Below are 18,465 nucleotides of genomic sequence, written 5' to 3' on the forward strand. Positions count from 1 at the left end.
AGTTCGATTCTCGGCTTGGGTCACTGTCTGTGCGGAGTCTGTACATACTCCACGTGTCTGATTGGGTTGCCTCCGGATGCTCCCGTTTCCTCCCACAAGTCCTGAAAGATCTGCTGTGTGGTGAATTAGCCATTCTGAATTCTCCCTCTGTGTACCCGAACAAGCGCTGCAGTGTGGCGACTAGTTGCAATGTTAATGTAAGTCTACTTTTGACACTAATAAAGATCATTGTAATTTTATTCCAGCGTGGTATTAGTTAGCAGAAGGAATAATTGAGGTGTGTTGGATAATGTCTGCTTTGTATTGTTAGCGAAGCAGGGCTTTTGTCGTTTGAGAACAAGCCAAATTTAGGCAGATAAGATCGAGAGACAATCAGCCTTCAGTCTTCACCTTGCCGTGTCACTGAATTTCCATTGTTTAACCACTCAATTTGAAACACAAGTTGGACATTGTTAATGGTGGTTTCTAAACCACCCTTGACCTATAAGCCACTGAGAACAAATACATGCAGGTACTTACTTTTCTTGGAATTTCTTTGATGGAATAAGGCCTGCCCTAAGGTTTGCATCTCCCACACGTTTTGCTTGCCACCACACCGAATCATCCTGGCTCACAACTTGAAGTATGTCCCCTTTCCTGAAAGGTAACCCTGCTTCTTTACAGGGAATCGCTTTATCCTCGCTTGGGTCATAGTCAAACAAGCCTCTCATGTGAACCTATGGAAGGAACCACAATTAATTTAGAACCAATTGTCTGATAATACTGCAGTGCCTTTCCAGGCAACTTTATTTGGCACATCTATCACTCTTTTAAGTGAAAAAGAGTTGCATTTGTCATACCCAGCCCTTCCTTACCCGCTGTTGGATCTTTCCTTCAGGAAGGCTACGTCCACCCTCAGATCGAAGAGATGGGCAAGAACTCTGGAACTCTTCACCAGCTCGTTGAAGCCCCTCACCCCCTGCCCAACTTACTGTGGGGTTAACACCTTGTGGGACCGGCCCTATCCAATTGGGCCTTCCCTTGCTTTATTAGTTATTCATTTTTTACTTGTACCCCTGGTATTCATCAGCGTGAACAAAATTACTTCATAACCTTGAAAACTTCCATTAGGACACCTCAGTGAGTTTTGTTTTGCCAAAGAAACCCAGTTTCCTTCATGATTACCTAACGTTCTGATATCTGTAGTGACACTCATTTCTCACCTTTGTACCCTGTCAAGAGTAATATCCTTCCTGTGATTAGGTGACCAGAACAACATACAATGTTCTCGATGGATTTAACACCCTATAAAACAATATCACCTGTTTTGATTTTCACTCTGCAAAAGGAACCCAACATTTGTTTACAATTGCTCCCCCCCCCCACCGTTGACAGTTGTGCATGCGTATACGCTATGATTCCTTGATCACTTTGCTGAACATCATGACTCACTACCGTTTCATTTCACCCCTACGATCTTTTTTTGGTTCCTTGCCCCACACCAGTTAACCATACTAAATTGCATTCGCCACCAACTGACCCTGTTTCCTAAAAGCGTTGAAAAAGTAAGCCCTCTAAAATCAAATCCTTGGGTGCCTCATTAATAATCTCCTTCCAGCCTGAAGAGCCCCTTTAAAGGCTATCTTGTATCCTAATTTTGAGCCTATTATTTAATCAGCAGCATACTTTACCTCCTATTCCGTGGCTCCTTACCTTAGCCCTTAATCGCCGACGTGGAGCCTTGTGAAAAGCTTTCTGAAAATCCAAGTATAAAATATCAACTTATAATGCTGCTGTACTTGAATCTTCTTACATCCCTGTTCATAATCAAGAGAATTATCTTACTACTTTATGTTATTTGACTATGAATTCAGTTAGCATTAGTTTTAACTTGATGTGCAATAGCCTCATGCAGAGAGTTCTGCTTCACATGCTCTTAACTAGCCCTCTTCACCGAGTAACTCATCTGACCCCACAGTAAAAAGTTAAGCTCCGTCTTCTGAGTTCATTGAATGCACAATTCAGCTCCACCACTAACAATTTAAGGAATTATTGATCCACAGATCAAATTCTGATTTTTCACTTCCTGCACCCGCTCAATACCCTTTACCACTAGTTGCTTTCCATTGCCTCAATTTGACCTCTTCCCTTCCACTGTACATTCAAAATATAAGATCAGAAGCATTCAACATGGGACAGCAAGGCTTGAGGTTGTCAAACACTGGAACACCATCTCGGACATTCAGAGCTATGACAATAATACAATGCTGTAGCATAACAATTCGAATTTTGGGGCTAGTCTGCCCCTTCCTAGTTGGACAACCACAACGTTGTACCAAGAATCAAAAACAGAGTCTGTGGAAAACTACCCAACTAATAATGTTATAAAATCCACAACAGTGATTAAGTTCAACAGAGAATCTGATTTGTCTACTACAATACTGAAGCTAATAAGAGCCCCTGTTCTTCTAGTGACTCACTTGATAAATACACTCCTGGCCATGAAACCAAGAACCCTGTATATCAGGATTATAGTTTCATGATCACAGCCAAACAGCAGTGGAGATATTGCAGCTGGTTTCAATGCTCTGGGATTAAAGATGAGAAAAGAAAATCAGCTGGAGTTCCCATGATTTCTCATGAACCCTTTGGCAAGTATGGACATCAGGTAAAAATACAATTGGACTTGGCTGCGATTTCCCCATAATAAATCGTGAGTTGACAACCCACTGTGTAGACTTGGACATGAGGAATGAGTATTTGAATGAGGTACCAAAGAGCACCAAACACCCGCTAAGCCTTACCTCAACATTGGCCAACATCTTCAGGAGCATAACAGATATTATAAACATAATACAAAATCCTGACAGCACTGTTTTAAAATTACATTAATGATGATGATTAATATGTGATGTGTATTATTATAATAACAACTCCTCCTGCAGTCCTATGAAATGTTAAATAGCAAAGGAGTTCCCATGTGTCTGAACATGATAGTAGCAAAATAATTTATGAATGCTGCACTGTCTTTAACACATTTGTTCTATACACGATAAGTCTTCATAGATTGAAAGAAATTAGATTTAATAGCCTTCGGATGATCGCAACTATCTGCCTTTGGTGTGTTGTACGTGAACACAAACAGTGAATAACTGGAATTGTAGCATGAGAATGGGCTTATAATGAGATGTAAGCATCAGCCTGTACTAGACTGACGTTTATTTTACTGAGAAACAAGGGAAAGTATCAAGGTGCGCAGCACAGGGTACTGTCAATGTTGAAAAAGAAAATAAAGGCAAATCGAGAAGCGGTCATCCAAGCTTGAGTCTTTAAACCTAATGATTAAAGGAGGAAAAAGAGACTGCTGAATATCAGGAATTCCACAGTTTTGAGGACGTGGAATGGAATATGCTAGTGAGTGCATAATGAAGATGAAGTGTAGAAATGAGATTTCTAGATGATCATTGGCTGCCCTTTGAGGGGAAGAGCTGCCCTGTGGTGATTTAACCTGTGGATCACCGCACCTCAGGCGAGGGGCAAGGTTGAAAAGGCGGGGGCCTTCATGAATAACTTCAACCAGTACGAGAATTGAACCTGCGCTGCTGGCCTCGCTCTGCATCATAAACCAGCTATCCAGCCAAGTCAGCTGATGAAGAGTATGGAACACGAAGAGTAGGTTCGACTGAAGGCTTCTTTTCAATTCCTACAGAAATGCATTATAGGTTTACGCAGTTTGTGCTGAACCTCTGACTTCTTTCAAGAGGGAAGTGGAGCAGTTTTTAACTGAGAGAGGGGTAGAGTTGTGTTAAAAGAAACTGGATTAACAGGTAATGTGTAAGTTCTGGTTTGGTTTCAATTGCCTGAGAGACTTGGAGAAAAATTGTTGGCTTGTTTTCTTCTCTTATTGACTTCTTTTTACCTGCTTTCATGGTTGCAGGGATTGAGAGAGCAAACATCAGGAAATGACTATTCATCATGCTCCAGCCTTCATGAGTAAGGGATGCATTCAATGAACCTCCTGATCCTCTCCTTCCATCATTTTCCTGTGTTTGTGTGTAGAAAGGAATATTTGGGAAGAGCATGGGCCATAATTGTACCGAGGAAATGGAGAAAGACAAGAAAGATCGAAATGGAGAGATTGGAGGCTAATGATAAGAAAGGGATCATCTATCACATAACAAAGTTTTTTCTTGCTGTCTACCCAGGAGGGTTAAGAGGCCTTTAGGACAACCTCCTCAGACATGGATACAAGTTACAAGGAGATGAGCTTAATAGAAAATTCAGAGTTGTTGAGGAAGAAATGTATAGCATGAAAGAGAAATCAAACTTCTTTTGAACCCAGCTTTAGCAAAGGAGGAGATACCGTTTGTGATCGGGGAGGTGAATCAGGTCGATAATGATACTAGAAGCTAAAGGGGAAACTAACATAAATAAAAATGTTTAGCTGTTGGTTGGACTTATTTGAGATGCGAAGAATCTTTGCAGATTTGAAAGAAATAAGAATTTCGCCATCCATTTAAAAAACACAGAGGAGATCAAAATTTAGTTAATGAGCCACGGAAGCATAACAAAAATTGTCAATTGCACATCTTCACCGAGTTCAATTTACATAGAATTTACAGTGCAGAAGGAGGCCATTCGGCCCATCGAGTCTGCACCGGCTCTTGGAAAGAGCAGCCTACCCAAGCCCATACCTCCACCCTATCCCCATAACCCAGTAACCCCACCTAACACTAAGGGAAATTTGGACTCTAAGGGCAATTTATCATGGCCAATCCACTTAACCTGCACATCTTTGGACTGTGAGAGGAAACCGGAGCATCCGGAGGAAACCCACGCACACACGGGGAGAACGTGCAGACTCCACACAGACAGTGACCCAAGCAGGGGTTCGAACCTGGGACCCTGGAGCTGTGAAGCATTTGTGCTAACCACAATGCTACCGTGCTGCCCTATCTAGAGGAATCTAGAGGAAGTTGGTGACTGGAGTTATCTGCGAAGAAAATAGATCTGCTTGAATTGTGAGTGGAATCATTCATTTCAATGAAGATGGCAGGGTCGATGGTGAGAGATTGCTTCTCCTTGTGGGAGAGTCGAGGACCAGAGGGCATAATCTCAGAGTAAGGGGTGATCCATTTAAGCCAAGGATGAGGAGCAATTTCCTGTTGCAGAGGGTAGTGAATCTGTGGAATTCTTTACTGCAGAGGGTTATCGAGGCTGGGTTGGTCAGGCTGAGATAGACAGATTTTTAATCTGTAAGGGAATCAAGGGTTATGGGGATAAAGCGGGAAAGTGGAGTTGATGATTATATCAGATCAGCCATGACTCGGTGGGCCGAATGGTCTACTTCAGCTCCTTAGCCTTAGGGTCTCCCGATCTAAGCAAGAAAATGAGTGAAGGTACTTCTGAGTTAATTGAAAAAAAAATCCCAGGATGAGCTGCCAACGACAGCACAGATAATCTAAGAAAGATAGGCGTGGCAGTAAGGAACTGAAGAGATGGTGAAGAACAGGAGTAAAATTCGAAGCCTGCTTTTTGAGGCAAAGAGAAATGCAATTAGGAGCTGCAATCTTACTGTAGTCCAGAAGGCAAAGGTTTCAACACATGAGTGGAGATAACACTTGATATCAGTCAGAGGGTAGTTACGGTACAACAGAGAGGTTAATCGCCAAAATTCCTGGGAGCAAAACAGTGAGGTCCCAAAAGTTCAAAACTTTGGAAAATCAAGCAACTGCACCATCAGAGTGGAAAATGCATGGAAAGGAAATTCATGAGAATTCTAAGATACATCTTCAGTTAGTGGTGGAGTGAACAATTGCTGAAGAGCCAGAAAGCCAACTATTGGATTTTCACTTTCTAAAGATGCATTTGTCAGCTTTAACACAAGATTTTGATGTCATATGAATAGCAATCAACTTGCACTTGGGTGTTTTGGACTCATCAGAAGGCGAGGCGAGATGTGAGGAATCTTTGAAGCACAATAGACAGAGTGAAACCGAGATGCAGTAATATCTCTGATGGAAAGGGATGAATGAGATATCAACCTTAGAGGTCAGCTGGAATACCTCAGTGGCACAGGTGGAAGAATGATAAGACTAGGATTCCATGAGTAAAGTCAGTGGTTGGGCCAAATTCTTCACCCGAGGAAGGAGCCAAGTAGCTTAGTGACGTTTTCTGAAAGGCGCCAATTATTCTAAGAACATAAGAACTTTTGTTTTAGGAAATACTCATGAGGCCCAACAATCCAACCCACTTTTGATAATTTAAACCCTATTTACTCTCCTTCTCAACATATCCCTCGAGTCGCCCCTCTCCAGAAACACATTTCTTCACCACAAAAATAACCCACTTTGGCCTTTCCTGGTAACTTATTCCATGTTTATTAACCTATTGGTGCCATTGTTTCTGATATTTCACTCTGTCCTTGGTATTTGAATTATCTCATAGAATTTCATAGAATTTACAGTGCAGAAGGAGGCCATTCGGCCCATCGAGTCTGCACCGGCTCTTGGAAAGAGCACCCTACCCAAGGTCAACACCTCCACCTTATCCCCATAACCTAGTAACCCCACCCAACACTAAGGGCAATTTTGGACACTAAGGGCAATTTACCATGGCCAATCCACCTAACCTGCACATCTTTGGACTGTGGGAGGAAACCGGAGCACCCGGAGGAAACCCACGCACACACGGGGAGGATGTGCAGACTCCACACAGACAGTGACTCAAGCCGGAATCGAACCTGGGACCCTGGAGCTGTGAAGCAATTGTGCTATCCACAAGGCTACCGTGCTGCCCCATTATATTTCCCCATGGTGCACAATGTATCCGGGTCAACACTTTAATTCCCTTTCTTGTCAAGAAAAGCACCATTAGGTCATCTTTTTACTTTTCCATCCCTTTTGTCAATGGACAAATAGTCAATTATTCACCGATCCAAGTCGAATGCATGTGAGCATTTGTGACAGTTCACCATTCAAATAACCCTTTTCAAAAACTTTGGTCAAGCTATTAACACTGCAGCATTACCTATCAGGTTAATGAAACACAGCATCTGTTACTTCAACTTCAGCAAGTGCATGAATCACTGACTCTCCTCACCTTGCTTTCATTAAGCTGATCCTCATCTTTAATTCCTGGAATGAGCTTTAAGGTTATTGAACCCTGGCACTGGGCCTGCATAGATAACAGGTAAAAATGTCAAATCATTACTGTACCAGTGGGAATGTTTCATTTTCCTTCATTCATAGCTGGAGCTCACAGCTTCAATAAACGTCTGGCCTATATGGGGTTAAAATTAGGTCACTCTGAAGATGCACTTCCACATTCTTCATACTGAACACTAAGATATTTATTAATAAGAATTGTACAGCAGCCTCATGGCTGTAGCTAGCTCCCAATACGTCGCTGCCTAGGAGCCTTTCTCACCACAAGCTGATCCCATACTGAGTCCCGGTTGGTCACCCAGGTCATGCGACCCTTACTCAGCTGTGTTGACCTTAAGTGTAGAATCACCACAGTCACATTCAAAATTTTGCAGCAGGTTCTACGAAAGATTCCAGGTTCTCTTTCATGATGCGGTTAGAAATAAGACAACATACTCCTTTACAGTAATGCACTATCTACTGGATGGAATTTTTGGCCCGTTCCCACTGATGTGATCTTCCAGTCCCGCCAACAGCAATATCCATGGGATGGTTTCCCAAAGGCGGGGGGGGGGGGGGGGGGGGGGGGGGGGGCAGTGGGAAAGAATGGACAAGTGCTGCACACAACAGGAAATCTCATTGACCCATATGTGTGCTGATATGAAGTCATGAGAGAAGGTGCGGAAAATATTTCATAGAATACCCCCAGGGAAGAGGAGCTTCAGTTACATGGATGGATTGGAGAAGCTGGAACTGTTCCCCTTGGAGGAGAGCATTAAGGTCAAGAGGAGATTTGATAGAGATGTTCAAAATCATGAGGGGTCCAGACAGAGTAGAAGAAGAAATTGTTCCCATTCAGGGCTCCAGGGAAAAGACAGGAGAGTGGGATCAGATGAAATGCTCTTGCAGAGAACTGGCATGGACATGACGGGCGGAATGGTCTCCTCCTTTCTGTAACCATCCTATGATTCTACAATTCTGCAACCATCTACCTTTATAGAATGCAAATTAATGACATGACATTGTCATCAGTTATTTCATCAACGCCAAATTATTTTCCTTGCAATTTCAGGAAAAGATATTAGCACATAAAAATATATTAATGATACTGTCAACTTGGTGGAGAAAGGAATTCGCAACAAGGAATTTAAGCATTCATTGTTACGGTCATTTTTAATGTTACATGTAAATAATCTATCATATCAATTTGTATATTCAATTCTGGTAATTCATTTGAGCTTTCATAAAATCATAGAATTTACAGTGCAGAAGGAGGCCACCCAGCCCACCGAGTGATGCACCGGCCCCCGGAAAGAGCACCCCACCCAAGCCCACACCTCCACCCTATCTCCACAACTCCACCCTATCCCCGTAACCCCAACTAACCTTTTTTGGACACGAAGGGCAATTTGGCATAGCCAATCCACATAACGTGCACGTCTTTGGACTGTGGGAGGAAACCGGAGCACCTGGAGGAAACCCACGCAGACACGGGGAGAACGTGCAGACTCCGCACAGGCAGTGACCCAAGTCGGGAATCAAATCTGGGGCTGTGAAGCAACTGTGCTAACCACTGTGCTACCATGCTGCCCTTTGAAATCTTTTAATATCAAATTTGCATGTTAAGGCATCCTACTTGTGTTTTATAATTCTTCTGTCTGATTATTGTGCAATTGTTTTGCTCTGCAGTGCAAAGAAGATAAAAACAGTACTAATGGTGCCTTCCAGATGCAGAGTCTCAATTGATCAACAGCAGTTCTTCATAATCTGATAAAGTGACTATTTTTCTTAGCTATTATTCCAAATAGGAAAGTTTTAGATTATCAGGCTTCTTCAGTGAGTCCCTAACTAATGGCTAACGAAGTATGGCAACTGCTCAGCCCAAGATCGCAAGAAACTGCAGAGTGTGGTGAACTCAGCCCAACGCATCACACAAGCTTGCCACCCTCACGTTGATTCTGCCTACACTTCCCGCTGCCTCAGGAAGGTAGACAGTATTGTCAGAGACCCCTCACACCCAGGCTTTGCCCTCTTCCACACCCTTCCATCAGGCAAAAGATACAGAAGTCTGAAGACCCACACATTCAGACAATGGAACAGCCCCACAGCTACTAGACTTCTCAATGACTCTCCCTCGGACTGATCTGTTCCCTGTAAGAACACTATTCATGCCACCCTATGCTGCTCTTGTTCATATATTTGCTTTGCTTGGCCCTTGTTCTGCACTGTAACTAATCACTGTTTGTTGATGTACCAGTTGTCAATGTACTCTGTTGCTTATTCTTTTTGTCTACTATGTATGTACTTCCCTTGGTCGCAGAAAAATAATTTTCACTGTACTTCGGTACATGTGACAATAAATATCAATCGATACATGCATGACTGTCAGTAAAAAAAAAAAATCTGAGGTCTGAATCTCTAGCTAAGTAGTTATTAGACAGGGAAAATACTTCATAGTCATCATAAATCCATGTCAGCAATTGCAACACAAACTTAGAGTGGGATCCCATACCACCCTCCCGCTTCCTCCGTCCCCTGGCCCCCCACTCACCCTGGCATGTTTTCTGGTGGCAGAGACGGCTCACCATTGGCTGGTGGCATGATTTTTCGCTCTTGCCGATTTCTATGGCTTTTTAAGTGGCTCACCCGTTCCGCCACCAGGAAGCTGCCATGGCCGAGGCAGGGTGGGGGGTGGGGTGTCACCTTCTGTGGAACCGGATGTTCCCATCGGAGGGAAGGGCCCAGAAAATCCCATCCCTAGACTTTTCTTGGTTCAGTATTTAATAAATGAAAGAATTTAGATGAGCTAACACAAAAATGCTTTAATGCTTACTCAAAAGAAAAAAATAGCAAATGCAAAACTAAAACCTTAGCGCAGGGTTTGTTTACAAAGATACATTATATACCAGAATCTGACTGATCTCTTCAGGTGTCTTGTGCTCAACTGGGATTTCATTGACCTCTCTTAGTTCATCTCCAACATGAACTAAACCTGCAGAAACAAGAACAAAATTAATGTACATCTTAATACAGGAATGCTTAGTTGGAGGAAGAGGACACCACTAATAGCTTAGACGTTGAAGGAAACAGTAACCAAACAACACAAGTTAGAAGGTTTTAAGTTTAATCCGCAGCCTTTGCTGAGTTAGTTGGGTACCCATTTGGGTATCACTTGGGGGTACTCCAATTAACCTTGGACGAGTGCGGAGAATGCCAGTTAGGGTTTCCATTCTGGCTTACTGTCAAATGGTTGCTGGTGTGGTTGTTAGTATATAGCTATCAAGTGAGGATAATGCTAGGTCCGACTGTGAAACTCTCCAGAGTCAGACAACTGAATAGCACTGACTCTCTGGCCTCGCAAAAAAGAATGACTGCCTGAATATAGTTTTATAGATTGGGCCAACCCCAAGGAACTATACCTCTGCAATTGTAAGCACCTCAGAGAAGGTACAAGAAACATGGAGGAACTTGAAATATTGTAGTTTTGGTCCAATAATAAATATTCTCTCAGATATCACACTGTCACCTCATATGTCTTTCCAAACGTTAATTATTTATCCAAAAAATAAGTTCTTATAACCAAGCATAGATAAATGCTGCATTGCAAAACAAAATTAAGCCCTGGATTTCTGTCCATGGGTCGGGTGCATAGAGTCAGGAGAATTCCCACCCTTATGACCCCTCATATCCTCCATGCCAATCTATCCCTCTGTACCAAGTCCCATGGTCCTTTTTATGCATTATGCCAACTCAGTGCCAACTCAGGCCACCCCTCCCCCACATTACACCTTCAAAGTGTATATAACCACTTGTAGCTGCAATCAAACTGTGAATGGCAGGTACCCTACTATAGGCCCTTACACCTACCATGCCAAATCACCCAGTATCCACCATGGGCAGAACTCAGGATCCATTCAGAGATGAGTTCTAAGTGTCTGTTGCAGACTTAATTGTCTTGAAAAAAAACACACTCATTCATTAACAGCCATTTGCTACATTTACATTCCTTCAACTACACATTCCTTCAACTCCATAAGGTTTGCTGCCTTACAACAACACACATTTAATTCACACATTGGATTTCATAGTTGCATATCAAAGAGTACATAACCACTTATGGCTGCCAATCAATCTGTGAAATGGCAGGCACCCTACTGTGCTAAAGGATGGCTGTGAATTCTGTCATACAACACTAATCCAGTCCTGGAAGCCCACAGCTTATGTCAACTGACATTGAAATAACAAGCTTTTTTTTAATACTCCAGACTTTTTGTCCCAAAGATTTAAAGGGCAGGACTTTTAAGTGTTTTGACAATGTGATAGTATCCTTTGACAAGTGCTTGCAATCGTTCTTCTTAAAACTTTTGACTGGTCCTCTTGACCGATGCTTTCAACAGTTTTGAAATTAGATTTTGACACGGCTGTTTAGAATTCAATTGAGCTTGACAGTAATTAATTTATGCACTTTTTAAAGCTCATTCATGCCTGATTTTGATAAAACTAAAGGGTATCTGACCTCTACCAAAGGACACCTGATTTTCCCCAGAGGTGTCCCAGGACTATATACAAAGTGATACATTGGGCTGGATTCTCCGATCCCCGACGCCAAAATCTCGTTCGGCAATGGGGCGGAGAATCCCCGATGTCACCGAAATCTGGGGTGGTGCCGCTTTCAGGATGCTCTTCCCCCTGGAAAGTGGCTCTGAGTATGGCGCACGCCATATCCACAGCCTCTGAGCATTGGCGGAGACTTGCCCCACGATGCTCCGCCCCCAACCGGCCGAGTTCCCGATGGCGTGCGTCTCTTGTGGTCCCACCCGTCGGGGACTCAGCATGGCGGCTGCGGACTCAGTCCAGCGCCGCCACAGTTGGGGGAGGGCTGATCCATGGGTGGGGGGGACATATTCGGGGCTGGGGGCACTGTGGTGGGGCGGTCTGGGGTGCGCGAGCCAGCCGAAGGCGGGGACTATTTCGCGGGCCGAGTCCGCAAGTGACATCTGCCATGAAGGACGGTGCGGCCGCTGCAGACCACCGCCATGCATATGTGTGGCCACGGACCCGACAATGCTCCGGGCCATATTGGCAGCTAGAGCTGGGAGCTCGACGCTGCCTGGCTGCTAGCCACCCCCCCCCCCCCCCCCCCCCCCCCGGAACAGGGAATTGGTGACCGTTTTGCACCAGTTTTCCCCATTTTCATGCCGACGTGGGGGCTTAGTCTCCAGAACAGAGAATCCAGCCCATTATCTCCACAAAGTTCAGACCTGTTCTGACGGACTGGATTCTCCGCACGCCGGCATTGCACGCACGCTTGGCGATTCCCCGAAGGCGTGGGGCTGCCCAAAATGGGAAATCCCATTGGTCAGCTGGCGGAGAATCCCGCTGCTGCACCAGAAAACAGGAGAATCCCGCCCAATATCTATTCTGCACACACTGTGATTCAGACTCCTGAGGCTACCAAAACTTGATATAATTGATGGCATATGATCAGTTGCTTCTGTAAACTGAGCACGTGTGAAACATGAACCACCCCCAATCTCCCGCCGGCAAAAATGGGAATTCTATGTTCCGGAATGGGACTTTTTGATCGAGGACCCTCTCCTTCCCACCCTCAGATATCGAGTGCCCAAAAAGTGAGGCTGAGTGGGAAAAGGCCTTTAAGGGCCCACTGAAGTGCCTTAATTGGGGCATGGATAGGCTTCCCGTCTGAGGTTCTGCCCACCCCATCATGAAATTAGAACTGAGTCGGGGCAGGCAGGATCCCAGTGGGAATCCCATTCCGGCAAATGTACACCCTCCCGTCCTGTCAAAATCATAAAAAAAACACAGAGAAAAGAATCTTGGAAAAGAAACAGGCGATTGAGATGGTGGGGAAGAAAAGAAATCTACTTGGAAGTGATTAATAATAATCTTTATTAGTGTCACAAAAAGGCTCATATTAACACTGCAATGAAGTTACTGTGAAAATTCCACCGTCGCCACACTCCGGCGCCTGTTCGGGTACATTGAGGGAGAATTCAGAATGTCTGATTCACCTAACAAGCACATCTTTCGGGATTAGAAATGAAAGGAATGAAATTCTGGCAAGTGAGACATGGGAGACATTGGGCTGCATTTTACAAGGGCTGCAGATTGCTAACACCTCCCCAACCCATTGCCACCACCCCCACCCCATGCCTGCCCGCCCACCGACCCATCGTCTGTCCCTCCCCTCCCCCAAATTGGACGCCACTCCACCTACCGTTTTATGGGGGTGGGCTTCGGGATGGTCAGGTGGTGGGTGAGCGACCCAACCTATTTATCAGTGGGGGTGCTCACCCCCCACTGAAAATACACCTGGGAGGGGCATGTAATATCTAGCCCTCGCTCTTTCCTCCACCTACTTGTCTAAAAGCAAAAGTTATCAAAAAGGTGTTAGCCTTTTTCACTATGACAGATTCCCATTCCAATGCAACATGGCATAATTTTTCCTATTACTGAACCAAGACAATTATCCAGATTGGGAATGTTAAATATTTTAGGTCTGCCAATGTAGCTCTTTAAATTCAGGAATCTCCCTCCATGAAACTCTGCTCCATGAAATAAATATCTAAGTGTTATGGGCCAGGGTTTAGACAACCCCAAAGTGTATCATGGAGTCCACCTGACCCATAACTTTGAATAGATTGTGGTTATGGGGAGCACACGGGCCCACTGTGTGATGCAACAGAAATCTACAGTACTTTTAAATTAAAACAATCTTTATTTATGAAATCAGTTAACACTTTGTTAACCCACAGTAAACATCTTAACAACTATCAACACCAATAAATCCCCCAAAGAATACAATACTCTATAAGTAACTCTTAATCTTTCCTCGCAACATCCATCAGAGAAAAAGAACCCTTTTTACAGAAAGACATCAGGTTTAACTTCACTACTGAGAACAGTTACCACTTTGAAATCACCAAATGAACATTCATAAACTTGCAGAGATCCATACACATCTTGCTGTGACTGCAGCTTCTCCAAATCTAAAGTGAAACTAAACACAACCTGCGAGCCCAAAGTGAAAGTAAAAGCAGACAGACAGCCCAGCTCCACCCACACTCTGACATCACTGATAAACACCCGTTTCTTAAAGGTACATCCACTACAGCTATTTTATAAACCCCCATTTTTTAAAGGTACTCTCACATGACACTAAGTTCCAATGTTTCTGGGATGTGAATACTTTGGATGATCATTTCCCTTCACTTTTTAAAAATAAATTTAGAGTACCCAATTCATTTTTTCCAATTAAGGGGCAATTTAGTGTGGCCAATCCACCTACTCTGCACATCTTTGGGTTGTGGGGGCAAAACCCATGCAAACACGGGGAGAATGTGCAAACTCCACACGGACAGTGACCCAGAGTTGGGATCGAACCTGGGATCTCAGCGCCGTGAGACTGCAGGGCTAACCCACTGCACCACTGTGCTGCCCCATTTCCCTTTACTTTTGTGTGTCTAGAGTACAAGTGACCTCAAGTGAGTAGACATATTCCCTGTCACTTCTGGCATAAAGCCTCAAGTAGCAGAAGAGGGTGCGAGATGGTGACATGGCTGTTAAAGGAACTTCTTCCATCCCCTGCAGTTATACCACGGATCTACTCTAACTACAGTGGAAAAAGCCATGCAGTTGCTGGAGAGCTCATGCAACGATTGATAGGAAAAAGAAAATCCTCTGTTAAAATATCACAGAGCCGCACTGTCCAATGTGACAAAGTGGTAGATTAGAATTTATTGAATTGGATAAATATTTTAATGGAAAGATTTACAAGGCTACGGGAATATCAAGTGGAACGAATTGGGTAGCTCTTTCAAAGACCTGGCAGAGGCCAAATGGGCCGAATGGCCTCATTCTTTACTATATTTTTCTTTGATTCTATAACGAACATTCTTTCCCAAGGGGATAAGCAGCCACCACAACAGCATAAGGGACACTTACCACTCCGGTCCGCGGCCCCACCTCGCATGATTCGTGCAACAACAACGGCGCCAGTTTGTTCATCCATCCTAATTGTCGCTCCCTGTTGTGAAAAAAGATAACTTGCTTTAATAGAGCGCTTTTCATAACCACTGCATCTCTCAAAGTGCTTTTGGGTCAACAAAGTACTTTTGCAGTGTAGTTCCTGTTGCAAGCCAATTTGTCCACAAACAGCAGTACGATAATGATCAGATAATCTATTTCTTGGGTTGCCAATTGAGAGATAAATATTGGCCAGGATACTCAGCATAACCGCCTTAACCTTCTTTGAAATCATGCCGTGGAATTTCCCACATCTACCCGACCAGGCAGACATGGTTCCAGTTTTAACATCTCATCTTAAAGATGACGGGCGGAATTTACCGGCGGGATATTCCAGTCCCACCGATGGTGCTTAGGTTTCCCAGCGACGAGGGGTGCAGTCAACGGGAAATCCCGTTGACAGCGACGGGAGTGGAAAATTCCGCTGGCGAGCCGCCTCTACCGCTGAAAAGCACGCGGTGAGTTGGTCGGTAAATCCCTCCTGTTCTGTCACTGTAGCACTCTCTCAGTAGAGGACTGAGAATGTCGGCCTGTGTCTTTAGGTTCCAGCCCTGTAGTGGGCCTTGAACGCGGAACCTTGCGATTCAGATGCAAGAGTACTTGATGCAAACGAATAGCTGCAATTCTGAGGATTAATGTTTGTCCTGGCATTTCAATTTTCTTATGAATCTTCCACCCATATTTCTTTCAATCAATTAATCAGGTTGTGTTTTAATCACAACCTGACAAGTACAAAAGGCTTTTAGTGCTTCTGGGTAAATTCATTTGATTATTAAGCTAAAGAATGATAGGGCTGTATTTTAAAGTGTCTTCCATTTTATATTTCGTAATTCCACCAATGTCAAATAGCACTTTAAGGTCAGGCTCTGGAGCAATATTAAAATCCTTTCAAACATCAATAACTATTATTTATCAAAATGAACTTTATGCTTTGCAAGTATTTTGCCGCAAAAGAAAACGATCAGTTAGATCCGAATTTGATTCTATCTTGAGATATTACCTTTCCTTTCAGAAGAAGCAATTGATCTGCCCCCGGTCAAATGAAATGCATTTAACGGCCATTTAAAATAGAAAATGAAAGCAGTTTGAAAGTGTGGTGAACATATTGTACTAACCATTCACCACTGTATTACACTGTATCACGCTGTTGCCCATGTGGGCTTCACCTATGGACCATTGTACGGTATTACATGGAATGTGTCATGTAGGTGCCCTTGTGGGCTCTGCCCTGGCTCCGCCCCCTTGAGGGAGGTATAAAGGGCAGCTGTCCTGTAGGCAGCTCTCACTAGCAGAGCAGTCACAGGCAGGCACTGTTCTAGTCGATTAAAGCCACTGTTCACTTCAACTCTCTGTCTCGCGTGAATTGATGGTTGCATCAGAAAGAAGAAACAACTGCATTAGATACTGGATGTTGAAGGCGTTAATTTAATTTTTAATCCACGCTGCCACGAATGAGTTATGCAGTTGACTTCCCTTGAGGAATAAAAATTGTTCTGAACAAGCCACGCTCTACCCTATATTGGGAGAAGCTGTCATTTTCTGCTCTATTGTGGCCCATCCAATTCCCATACCCTCTATTACCATAGCCTTCCTGAGTCAGTTTGTTCAATTAATGCCAAGAAAGATGAGGGCGGTTCAAACTGGAGACCTTTGACGTATGAATTAAATGAAAACTGCTCCAGTTCATTTCACTTAGGACTTTCCTTAAAGGCTTTCGCACAGTAAAAAGGACAAGTTCTTTGTACACTATCCATTCGCCAGTAGATCCGCTGCTTTCATCATACTTTTGCACTTCCAGGGGCATTAAACATTTATACGGTTATAACTTATTACAGTTGAATTATTAACCACGTTTAATTATTCAGCAAGATCTTTTTTCTCCAGATTCGCTGAAGAACAAAAAGAGAACAATCGTGGCAAGGAACAAAGCAGCAAGATAGAGTTGGCGAGATGCAAGTCGGGCTTATGGCTGGTTTGGGGTTTGCATCAGCCCTGCCGATTATTACTAACCGAGGCCCCAGATTCAAAATTACGGTAAACTTCCTTTTTCAATCACATCATAAAACAATTGAGTGTGTGACTGTATGGTTGTGTGCAAATCAGTTTGCTCAAATGTGATACATTCTGTTAATTAAGCCAAAACTAAGATTCCAAGGACAATTGTAAATAGAAATTCAGAATACCAATGGCTCTTTATTTTTCACAAGGCGGACAATCTTCATCGACTCCTCCTCCTCCTCAATTTCCTGGTCATCTGGCATTGGTGGCAGAACAGGATCAAAAGCCTTGCGTGCAACTGTGTCATGGGCTGAGAACAGAGCCTGTGATTGTTCAACAAAATTGACTTTTACATTAGATAATGTAGCATTTCTACATCATTACGTTCATTCTGTATTACGTCTACCCCCCTCCCTCAAATCTGTGTTGTGTGTGCTCTAGGAGGCTACTACCTAAATGAGCATTTTAAAAATCTTACTTTATAGACAATAACATTCATCGCGAGTCGTTTGTATTTCAAAGTCACCAACTGTTGATTCTAAATTGATTAAATGATAGTGCTTTGCAGCATTTAAAACTTAGATGCGGATATTATCATAGAGCTTTCTAGCACTCAACATTATAATTGTTGTAAAAAAAATCCATTGACGAATTAGAACTTTCGATCTATTATGAAAATAATGGATAGACTCTGAGGCTGTAACCTCATCCCTGCATTTGTTTGATGGTCATTCATTGTTTATTATTAGTGCATAGGTTCAGAATTGACGATATGAGCAAGGAGGCAGTGGGAACAATGTGGTGTGTGTGTATCAAAAATGGTCGACCCTGCCTTATCCATGGTGCTCATTGAGCATCCAGAACAAGAAATCTGCCAGTGTTTACAAATTGACTGTTCGAGGGGCAAGGTGCCTGACGTTTCGGCAGTTATTTAAAGAAGAATCTGTTTAGAGGGAGTGAAGAAAGAGGTTTCCAACAGTGGCTCAATGCTACATTATGAGAATGGATCAGTTTGATCGAGCCCCAGTATCTCCTGATGTGCTGAATTGCGCCGCTGGAGGAAGCAGCGATTGAGAAGGTTGCCATGGTGCGGTATTCTCTCCCAGAGATCATGTAGAATGCCTCAAAAATGGTGGTGCTTGATAGCAGTTTCGTATCAAACACCTCGAGAGGAAAATCCAAATTTGGAAATGTTTGCAGGCCGGGAAAATCAATCAAGAGAAAAAATACTGCAAATGCTGGGCCTCTGAAATAAAACCAGAAAAAGCTGGAAATACTCAACAGATCAGGCAGCTTC

General features: G+C 43.5%; 1 protein-coding gene across 6 annotated transcripts in view; it reads right to left on the bottom strand.

Moving 5' to 3' along the window:
* Window positions 1-18,465, bottom strand: part of mpp3a (membrane protein, palmitoylated 3a (MAGUK p55 subfamily member 3)) — a 124,603-nt gene that overhangs the window by 30,454 nt on the left and 75,684 nt on the right. For 3 of the 6 annotated variants that reach the window (XM_038778651.1, XM_038778653.1, XM_038778650.1), the window contains exons 6-11: window positions 17,354-17,491; window positions 15,090-15,171; window positions 10,031-10,116; window positions 7,081-7,155; window positions 1,693-1,734; window positions 520-716 (exon numbers count right to left, since the gene is read on the bottom strand). In XM_038778651.1, coding sequence (XP_038634579.1) covers window positions 520-716; window positions 1,693-1,734; window positions 7,081-7,155; window positions 10,031-10,116; window positions 15,090-15,171; window positions 17,354-17,491 — 620 coding nt within the window. The remainder of the gene's footprint in view (window positions 1-519; window positions 717-1,692; window positions 1,735-7,080; window positions 7,156-10,030; window positions 10,117-15,089; window positions 15,172-17,353; window positions 17,492-18,465) is intronic. The other 3 variants (XM_038778654.1, XM_038778652.1, XM_038778655.1) reach the window with 2 other exon arrangements.

Source organism: Scyliorhinus canicula, chromosome 19 (assembly GCF_902713615.1).
Source record: "Scyliorhinus canicula chromosome 19, sScyCan1.1, whole genome shotgun sequence".
Lineage (NCBI taxonomy): Eukaryota > Metazoa > Chordata > Chondrichthyes > Carcharhiniformes > Scyliorhinidae > Scyliorhinus > Scyliorhinus canicula.